Here is an 11,183-nt window from a genome sequence, read left to right as displayed (position 1 = left end):
AGTTTCTATTCATTCTATTAACACAAACTAATTATGGCTATTCAACCTGAGACTTACACACCTTAGCATAGTTAACTTGCTGACAGGATACCAATTAAAGACAGCTATCTGAGGTAATTCCTCCCATTTAATAACTGAGATGCCCACAGCCTATTGAAAAGACCCCTGAGTTTCTAGACAAGTACATGCTGATTTTAAAAAAAGACATACAAATATATTTCTGCAAAGAGAATTCAATCAGTTTCTTTAAACAGGCTCAAGGCATTGCATAATCTCTGCCTGATCCTATTTTAGAAACAATCAAAATAATAATTACAACATCTCATACACTTCAGGAAAATAAATATAATCATTATTATGAAGTAAGAGCTGAGAATAGTTTGCATTGCAAAGATGGATTCGTCATCAGTGAAGCTTCTGTGGATCCTGGGTGGGAGGCCAACTCTCAGCCTGATCCCAGCCATCAGCTGGCCTTGTCTCCAGCAGTAATAGGTTGCAATATCGTTCAGCTGAACCGCACGGAAAACCAGGTGATTGCCTTGATCAATGTATACTCTCATGCTGTGGTTCACACCCACCATGTACTCTTCCCGATATAGTGGCCTGCGCCCTTTGTCCCAAGCCACTGCGTGCTCTGCCCTGGATTCTGGACATGCAATGGTCAATGGGTACCCTATGGCATGAATGTGAGTCTGCACTGGGACCACGGGGGGCTTCTTGTTCTTGTCGTTTGTAAAACCAAATACATCAAAGATGAATTTCTCCCCTTCTATCGATGGGTACTTGGTCGGACACTGCACAAAGCAGCTCCGTACCATGATCTCAGGTTTCCTCTTCTTCAGAAGGTGCCTGTATCTGGGGGGTACAGCTGAAGAGCCACAGGAGACTATGTTGGCCACAATCTTCTTGTACCTGAAGTACAGGTAAGGGCTATGGATGTAACACAGGCCAATACGTCGCTGTTCCCCTCTCACCCCACATCGATCGCACACAGTCCAATCCCAATAGGATGTGAAGATCTTGTATGTCTTGGTCTCCAAATCTTCCATGGGCTTCTCCTTCTTCTGCTGAAAGGTAATGTGTGCACCTTTGTAACTTTGTACATCAACGTCATAACCATAGAAGTAATCTCCCGTCACAGTGCCACACATGTAATGGCCAGAGTCTTGAGGCTGGGAGTTGAAAACCAACAGGTTGAACATCAAGATTTTGAACCTGGACTGAATTCCTGATCTGGAACGCAACTGGGTAGCATCTAAGATCTTTGTGCCGTTGAAGTCACTCAGCACTTTGGTGTGACCCTTACCCAACTGTTTTTGATAGTACCAAACCACTGAGGTCACATCCTCAGGCTTACACAGGCACGGCAATTCAAAGGTCATGTCAGCCAGGTAGGCAGTATTCTGGAACATTAAGAAAGCCGGACAGGACTGTGTCTTGAATATGTCTTCTTTCTCTTCTATTACATATTCACTAGCATTAATAGGTGTAGCCCACAAGAAGAGGATAAATGAGAGAATAACCTGCGTGAACAACATTTCAGCAGGATAGAGAATGCGAGAAGTTACAAGGTGAAATAACGGCAGGTACTGATCAAAGCCGACAGGCTTAACAGTTAATAGAAAAGTTCTAGAAGAAAAATTATTCAGTTCTAGAACACAATCATTGTAATATAATTTGTAATTAATGTGAAACATTCCAGAACATTGCAATCAGGAGGGATTCTGAAGTTGGTTTGGGGTTAAGATGCAAACCAACTTGGCACTGTACTAGCAATGGCTACAAAACAAATAGGTACAAAACACAGATTTGGAACACACTCGCCCAGTTAGTGTCCAGTGATGGACTATATCTTATTTTCTCATTAATTTGTTTTTCCTGTCTGCTTCCCATCAACGTGAACCCTGGGTCCCAGCAAGAAACCATCTCCACTGTCTTGCAAATGGGCACTTTCCTTCATTAGATCATGTGTGCCGGGTAGGCATTACATCAGGAATACATATGACTCTATATGTAGATAGATTATCCAAGTGGAATATGACACGGGGCCAGATTTTATGTCACAAAAAAGAAACTGCTATGAATATCAGTACAATGGAGAACGTATGAACATAAATTGAGTTTTTTTGATCATTCAGAAGATTAGGGTGTCGCTGTCCATGTCAGCATTTGTTGTCCATTCTTATTTGCCCTTGAGAAAGTGATAGTGACCAGCCTTCTTGAACCACAATACCATTATGGAGGGGTTTCCAGGATTTTGACCAAGCGACAATGAAAGAACGGCAATACATTTCTCAGTCAGGGTGGTGAGTGGCTCGGAGGGGAACCTGCAGGGGCTGGTGTTCCTATGTATCTGCTGCCCTTGTCCTTCTAGGTAGTGGTCATGGGTTTGGAAAGTGAATTCCTAGCGAGTTTTGAGAAGATTTGTAGCTCAGGTTGGATGTAGGTTTGCTCGCTGAGCTGGAAGGATCTTTTTCAGATGTTTCCTCACCATACAAGGTAACATCTTCAGTCAGCCTTCAGACTGCTGATGATTCCTGCCTTCTATTTACATGTTTGGGTTTCTTTGGATTGGTGATGTCATTTCCTGTGGTTATGTCACTTCCGGTGTGATATCATTTTGTGTTTTTTTCTCGGGGGTGGTAAATGGGATCCAAGTCAATGTGTTTGTTGAGAGAGTTCCGGTTGGAATGCCATGCTTCTAGGAATTCTCGTGTGTGTCTCTGTTTGGCTTGTCCTAGGATGGATGTGTTGTCCCAGTCGAAGTGGTGTCCTTCCTTATCCGTATTTAAGGATACTAGTGAGAGAGGGTCATGTTGTTTTGTGGCTAGTTGATGTTCATGTATCCCAGTGGCTAGTTTTCTGCCTGTTTGTCCAATGTAGTCTACATTGTCCAACTACATTGGACAAACAGGCAAAAAACTAGCCACCAGACTGATTCCTGAATACCAGATTTACAAAAAAAAACACTTTAAAACTGGCCAGCTTTGTTGATGCTCCTTTGTAGATTTTTCTCTGTATTTTCGGAGTCATCTCTTCTTCGGTCTTCAGCTTCACAATTTTTCTTATGGACAGGAACCTTTCAGACAGCTGATTGGTAGCAGTCTGTACTTGATGGTGCTTTTGCAGGTCTTCCCCTAACTGTTCTACACGTCCAGTTTTATACCCCAAAACATAGGATCAGTTCATTGGCCTGATTTCATCCCAAACAGTAAAATTCAAATTCAAATGGATTTTGGTATCTGGGGCATAATTTAAACTGATTGGCCGAAATTGAATTTGTTTTTGTTCCGTCGCAATGCAATTCCATCTATTTGTTTCAACCAAGTGTAACATTTTAAATTGTTCAGCACTCTCTGTGCTTTCAGTCAGTCCTTGCTAGTTTGTTGTCTCTTAAAGGTACAGTACACACCAACACTTTCATAACACAGTTGCTTATAAGAGTACATAGTAACATGCTCTCTCAATTTCAATCCGTTATATTGCAAGAAAGATTCGGTCTAAAATGAAGGAAATCATGCCACACGCTTTGGTGACACCACAACTAGAATATTTGGTTTCTTCATTTAAAGAGGTTTTGGAATCTGTTCAGAGAAGGTGTCCCAGACTGATTCCTGTGTACCAGACTGATTCCTGTATACAAGACTGATTCCTGTGTACCAGACTGATACCTGTATACAAGATGATTCCTGTGTACCAGACTGATACCTGTATACAAGACTGATTCCTGTGCATCAGACTGATTCCTGTATACAAGACTGATTCCTGTGCACCAGACTGATTCCTGTATACAAGACTAATTCCTGCGTACCAGACTGATTCCTGTATACCAGACTGATCCCTGTATACAAGACTGATTCCTGTGTACCAGACTGATTCCTGTATACAAGACTGATTCCTGTGCATCAGACTGATTCCTGTATACAAGACTAATTCCTGCGTACCAGACTAATTCCTGTATACAAGACTGATTCCTGTGTACCAGACTGATTCCCGTATACCAGACTGATTCCTGTATACAAGACTGATTCCTGTGTACCAGACTGATTCCTGTATACAAGACTGATTCCTGTGCACCAGACTGATTCCTGTACACCAGACTGATTCCTGTATAGAAGACTGATTCCTGTGTACCAGACTGATTCCTGTATACAAGACTGATTCCTGTGTACCAGACTGATTCCTGTATACCAGACTGATCCCTGCATACCAGACTGATTCCTGTATACAAGACTGATTCCTGTGTACCAGACTGATTCCTGTATACAAGACTGATTCCTGTGCATCAGACTGATTCCTGTATACAAGACTAATTCCTGCGTACCAGACTAATTCCTGTATATAAGACTGATTCCTGTGTACCAGACTGATTCCCGTATACCAGACTGATTCCTGTATACAAGACTGATTCCTGTGTACCAGACTGATTCCTGTATACAAGACTGATTCCTGTGCACCAGACTGATTCCTGTACACCAGACTGATTCCTGTATAGAAGACTGATTCCTGTGTACCAGACTGATTCCTGTATACCAGACTGATTCCTGCATACCAGACTGATTCCTGTATACAAGACTGATTCCTGTGTACCAGATTGATTCCTGTATACAAGACTGATTCCGGTGTACCAGACTGATTCCTGTATACAAGACTGATTCCTGTGCACCTGACTGATTCCTGTACACCAGATTGATTCCTGTATACCAGACTGATTCCTGTATAGAAGACTGATTCCTGTGTACCAGACTGATTCCTGCATACCAGACTGATTCCTGTATACAAGACTGATTCCTGTATACCAGACTGATTCCTGTATACCAGACTGATTCCTGTATACAAGACTGATTCCTGTGTACCAGACTGATTCCCGTATACCAGTCTGGTTCCCATGTACCAGACTGATTCCTGTGTAACAGCCTGTTTCCTGCGTACCAGACTGATTCCTGTATACAAGACTGATTCCTGTGTACCAGATTGATTCCTGTATACAAGACTGATTCCTGTGTACCAGACTGATTCCTGTACACCAGATTGATTCCTGTATACCAGACTGATTTCTGTATAGAAGACTGATTCCTGTGTACCAGACTGATTCCTGCATACCAGACTGATTCCTGTATACAAGACTGATTCCTGTGTACCAGACTGATTCCTGTATACCAGACTGATTCCTGTATACAAGACTGATTCCTGTGTACCAGACTGATTCCCGTATACCAGTCTGGTTCCCATGTACCAGACTGATTCCTGTGTAACAGCCTGTTTCCTGCGTACCAGACTGATTCCTGTATACAAGACTGATTCCTGTGTACCAGATTGATTCCTGTATACAAGACTGATTCCTGTGTACCAGACTGATTCCTGTACACCAGATTGATTCCTGTATACCAGACTGATTCCTGTATAGAAGACTGATTCCTGTATACCAGACTGATTCCTGTATAGAAGACTGATTCCTGTGTACCAGACTGATTCCTGCATACCAGACTGATTCCTGTATACAAGACTGATTCCTGTATACCAGACTGATTCCTGTATACCAGACTGATTCCTGTATACAAGACTGATTCCTGTGTACCAGACTGATTCCCGTATACCAGTCTGGTTCCCATGTACCAGACTGATTCCTGTGTAACAGCCTGTTTCCTGCGTACCAGACTGATTCCTGTATACAAGACTGATTCCTGTGTACCAGATTGATTCCTGTATACAAGACTGATTCCTGTGTACCAGACTGATTCCTGTACACCAGATTGATTCCTGTATACCAGACTGATTTCTGTATAGAAGACTGATTCCTGTGTACCAGACTGATTCCTGCATACCAGACTGATTCCTGTATACAAGACTGATTCCTGTGTACCAGACTGATTCCTGTATACCAGACTGATTCCTGTATACAAGACTGATTCCTGTGTACCAGACTGATTCCCGTATACCAGTCTGGTTCCCATGTACCAGACTGATTCCTGTGTAACAGCCTGTTTCCTGCGTACCAGACTGATTCCTGTATACAAGACTGATTCCTGTGTACCAGATTGATTCCTGTATACAAGACTGATTCCTGTGTACCAGACTGATTCCTGTACACCAGATTGATTCCTGTATACCAGACTGATTCCTGTATAGAAGACTGATTCCTGTATACCAGACTGATTCCTGCGTAGCAGACTGATTTTTGCATACCAGATTGATTCCTGTATACCAGATTGATTCCTGTATACCAGACTGATTCCTGTATACCAGACTGATTCCTGTGCACCAGACTGATTCCTGTATACAAGACTGATTCCTGTGCACCAGACTGATTCCTGTACACCAGACTGATTCCTGTACACCAGATTGATTCCTGTATACCAGACTGATTCCTGTATAGAAGACTGATTCCTGTGTACCAGACTGATTCCAGTGTACCGGACTGTTTCCTGTATATCAGTCTGATTCCTGTGTACTGGACTGATTCCCGTGTACCGGACTGATTCCTGTACACCAGATTGATTCCTGTATACCAGACTGATTCCTGTATAGAAGACTGATTCCTGTGTACCAGACTGATTCCTGTATACAAGACTGATTCCTGTGCACCAGACTGATTCCTGTACACCAGACTGATTCCTGTATAGAAGACTGATTCCTGTATACAAGACTGATTCCTGTGTACCAGACTGATTCCCGTATACCAGTCTGGTTCCCATGTACCAGACTGATTCCTGTGTAACAGCCTGTTTCCTGCGTACCAGACTGATTCCTGTATACAAGACTGATTCCTGTGTACCAGATTGATTCCTGTACACAAGACTGATTCCTGTGTACTAGACTGATTCCTGTAAACCAGACTGATTCCTGTGTAAAAGTGAGGACTACAGATGCTGGAAATCGGAGTCCATATTAGAGGGATGCTGGAAAAGCACAGCAGGTCAGGCAGCATCCGAGGATCAGGAAAATCAATGTTTTGGGCAAAGGCCCTTCATCAGGAATGAAGGCAGGGAGCCTCCAGGGTGGAGCAAAGACTACAATAGGTGGATGGAGGTGGGGATGGAGATGATAGGTCAGAGGGAGGGTGGAGTGGATAGGTGGGAAGGAAGATAGGCAGGTAGGACAAGTCATGGGGACCGTGCTGAGCTGGAAGTTAGGAACTGGGGTAAGGTTGGCGGGGGGGGAGGAAATGAGGAAACTGGTGAAGTCCACATTGATGCCCCTTGGGGTTGAAATGTTCTGAGGCGGAAGATGAAGCGTTCTTCCTCCAGGCATCGGGTGGTGTGGGAGCGGCAGCAGAGGAGGCCCAGGACCCGCATGTTCTTGGCAGAGTGGGAGGGGGAGTTGATTGGGCCATGGGGCAGTGGGGTTGATTGGTATGGGTGTCCCGGAGATATTCCCTAAAGCACTCTACGAGAAAGATGGAGGACGGGAGAAATTTCTGGCTATAACAGCTGCTCATTTTCTGAGGTATTTTAGGAGCTGGAGGTGATTTCCACGAATTCCAGGAGCAGCAATTATTGTTTTATACGCTGTTTCATTGTTTTGGAACTTTGGGAAAAAAAGTCAAAACAACAGCAGTTTTAAAAGGGAGAAGAACAGACAAAGGAAGCACATGGTGAGGTCAGTGCAGGGGAGAGAGAGAGAGAGAGAGAGAGAGAGAACCTGCACAGTTACTGCCTTTGCTGTTTGAATTCATGTATCGCTGGACATCAGAATGTGTCTGGGAAAATTAATAAATAGTGAAATTCGCAACTGATCTTGGAGGAACTGTTGGGTGAAGTTCACAGCACAGTATCAGATAAATTAATCGTTGTTTTAAGTCTGACCTACAGAAAGTCTGCAGTAGTGAGTAGAGTGGGTTCTTTCTTGATTATATGTTTTTGGAGATATGTTCTCTTGATTAAACTTAAAATATAAGCCATAACTATTCATTTAACCTGGGGTAGTGTTTTGTAGAGGAATAAGACGTTGTTACTTTCTGGGTCTGCAGATTGTGAAGGAGCAAAAATGGCCTTTAGTACAGTGATATGTACTTCTTGTCAGATGTGGGAGTTTAAAGAGAGTTTAAGGGTTACTGCAGATTATATCTGCCATAAATGTTGCTGGTTGCGAATCTTATCAGATTGAATGGATCGGTTGGAGAGACAGTTAGAAGCAATGAGGAATTTGCAACAGCAACAGTATGTGATGGATGGCAGTTATAGGAAGGGGGGAAAAGTCTCAGATACAGTCACATAGATGGGTTAACTCCAGGAAGGGTAAGAGAGGGAGGCACCTATGGCAGGAGTCTTTTGTGGATATACCCATTTCAAACAGGTATGCTGTTTTGGAAAATGTGGGGTGGGGGGGTGGATTCTCAGGGGAACGTAGCACGAACAGCCAAGTTTCTGGTATTGAGACTGGCTCTAATGCAACGAGGAGTACATCGACTTCCAAGAGATCAATTGTGTTAGGGGATTCTGTAGTCAGAGGTACAGACAGACGTTTCTGTGGCGAGCAGTGAAAAAGCAGAATGGTGTGTTGTTTCCCTGGTGCCAGGATCAAGGATGTCTCAGAGAGGGTGCAGAATGTTCTCACGGGGGAGAGGGGCCAGCAAGAGGTCATTGTCCACATTGGAATCAACGACATAGGAAGGGAAAAGGTTGAGATTCTGAAGGGAGATTACAGAGAGTTAAGCAGGAATTTACAAAGGAGGTCCTCGGGAGTAGTAATATCTAGATTACTCCCGGTGCTACGAGCTAGTCAGGGCAGGAATAGGAGGATAGAGCAGATGAATGCATGGCTGAGGAGCTGGTGTATGGGAGAAGGATTCATATTTTTGGATCATTAGAATCTCTTTTGGGGTAGAAGTGACCTGTACAAGAAGGACGGATTGCACCTAAATTGGAATGGGACTAATATACTGGCAGGGAAATTTGCTGGAGTTGTGCAGGAAGATTTAAATGAGTAAGATGGGGGGGGCGGGAGGGGGACCCAGGGAGATAGTGAGGAAAGAGATCAATCTGAGACTGATACGGTTAAGAACAGACGCGAGTGAAAAAGTCAGAGCAGGCAGGGACATGGTAGGACTAATAAATTAAACTGCATTTATTTCAATGCAAGGGGCCTAACAGGGAAGGCAGATGAACTCAGGGCATGGTTAGGAACATGGGACTGGGATATCATAGCAGTTACAGAAACATGGCTCAGGGATGGGCAGGACTGGCAGCTTAATGTTCCAGGATACAAATGCTACAGGAAGGATAGAAAGGGAGGCAAGAGAGGAGGGGGAGTGGCATTTTTGATAAGGGATAGCATTACAGTTATGTTGAGGGAGGATATTCCCAGAAATACATCCAGGGAAGTTATTTGGGTGGAACAGAGAAATAAGAAAGGGATGATCACCTTATTGGGATTGTATTATAGACCCCCCAATAGTCAGAGGGAAATTGAGAAACAAACTTGTAAGGAGATCTCAGCTATCTGTAAGAATAGTAGGGTGGTTATGGTGGGGGATTTTAACTTTCCAAACATCGACTGGGACTGCCATAGTGTTAATGTTTAGATGGAAAGGAATTTGTTAAGTGTGTACAAGACAATTTTCTGATTCAGTATGTGGATGTACCTACCAGAGAAGGTGCAAAATGTGACCTACTCTTGGGAAATAAGGCAGGGCAGGTGACTGAGGTGTCAGAGGGGGAGCACTTTGGGGCCAGCGACCATAATTCTATTAGATTTAAAATAGTGATGGAAAAGGATAGACCAGATCTAAAAGTTGAAGTTCTAAATTGGAGAAAGGCCAATGTTGACGGTATTAGGCAAGAACTTTCAAAAGCTGATTGGGGGCAGATGTTCGCAGGTAAAGGGACGGCTGGAAAATGGGAAGCCTTCAGAAATGAGATAACGAGAATCCAGAGAAAGTATATTCCTGTACATCAGGCTAATTCCTGTGTAGCAGACTGATTCCTGTACACCAGATTAATTACTGCATATCAGACTGATTGCTGTATACGAGACTGATTCCTGTGCCCCAAACTGATTCCTGTACACCAGACTGATTCCTGTACACCAGACTGATTCCTGTGTCCCAGACTGTTTCCCGTGTCCCAGACTGATTCCTGTGTACCAGACTGTTTCCCGTGTCCCAGACTGATTCCTGTGTACCAAACAGATTCCCATGTACAAGACTGATTCCCGTGTACCAGATGGAGTCCTGTGTCCCAGACTGATTCACATGTACCAGGCTGATTCCTGTGTACCAGACTGATTCCCGTGTACCAGACTAATTCCTATACACCAGGCCAAGTCCTGTGTATCAGACTAATTCCTGTGTACCAGACTGATCCTGTATACCAGACTGATTCATGTGCACCAGATTGAATCACTGTCCCATACTGACTCCTGTATAGCAGACTGATTCCTGCATACTAGATGTATTTCTGTGTACCAGACTTATTCCTGTCTACCAGACTGATGCTTGTATATCAGACTGATGCCTATGTATCAGACTGATTCCCATGTACCAGATAGATTCCCGTGTCCCAGACTGATTTCTGTATACCAGACGGATCCTGTGAACCAGACTGTTTCCTGTGCACCAGACTGATTCCTGTATACCAGACTGATTCCTGTATACCAGACTGATAACCGTGTACCAGACTGATTCCTGTGAACCAGACTGATTCCCGTGTACCAGATGGATTCCTCAAACCCAGACTGATCTTTGTATACCAGACTAATTCCTGTGACCCAGACTGATTCCTGTATAAAAAGCTGATTCCTGTGTACCAGACTGATTCCCATGTACCAGATTGATTCCCATGTACCAGACTGAGTCCGGTGTACCAGACTGATTCCCATGTACCAGACTGACTCCCCCGTGTACCAGACTGATTCCTGTGTAACAGCCTGATTCCTGTATACCAGGCTGATTCATGTACACCAGACTGATTCCTGTATACCAGACTGACTCCCATGTACCAGACTGACTTCCATTTACCAGACTGATTCCCGTGTACCAGACTGATTCCTGTGTATCAGACTGATACCTGTGTAACAGACTGATACCTGTATATCAGACTGATTACTGTGTATCAGACTGATACCTGTACACCAGACTGATTCCCGTGGACCAGACTGATTCCTGTGTATCAAACTGATACCTGTGTAACAGACTGATACCTGTATACCAGACTGATTACTGTGTATCAGACTGATACCTGTAC

The 11,183-nt window shown here is 43.8% G+C and overlaps 1 protein-coding gene across 1 annotated transcript; it reads right to left on the bottom strand.

Moving 5' to 3' along the window:
* Positions 1-290: 290 nt before the first annotated feature.
* fam187a (family with sequence similarity 187 member A) lies at positions 291-1,538 on the bottom strand. Its single transcript, XM_043674645.2, has one exon. The coding sequence runs from the start codon at positions 1,536-1,538 to the stop codon at positions 291-293; it is 1,248 nt and encodes a 415-aa protein (XP_043530580.2).
* Between the last annotated feature and the right edge of the window lie 9,645 nt (positions 1,539-11,183).

The sequence above is a fragment of the Chiloscyllium plagiosum genome, unplaced genomic scaffold, assembly GCF_037043375.1.
Source record: "Chiloscyllium plagiosum isolate Xiang-an unplaced genomic scaffold, Cpla_swu_hap1 HiC_scaffold_32, whole genome shotgun sequence".
Classification (NCBI taxonomy): Eukaryota; Metazoa; Chordata; class Chondrichthyes; order Orectolobiformes; family Hemiscylliidae; genus Chiloscyllium; species Chiloscyllium plagiosum.
The sequence above is the reverse complement of the archived record's forward strand: the minus strand, read 5'-3'. Positions and strand labels throughout refer to the sequence as shown.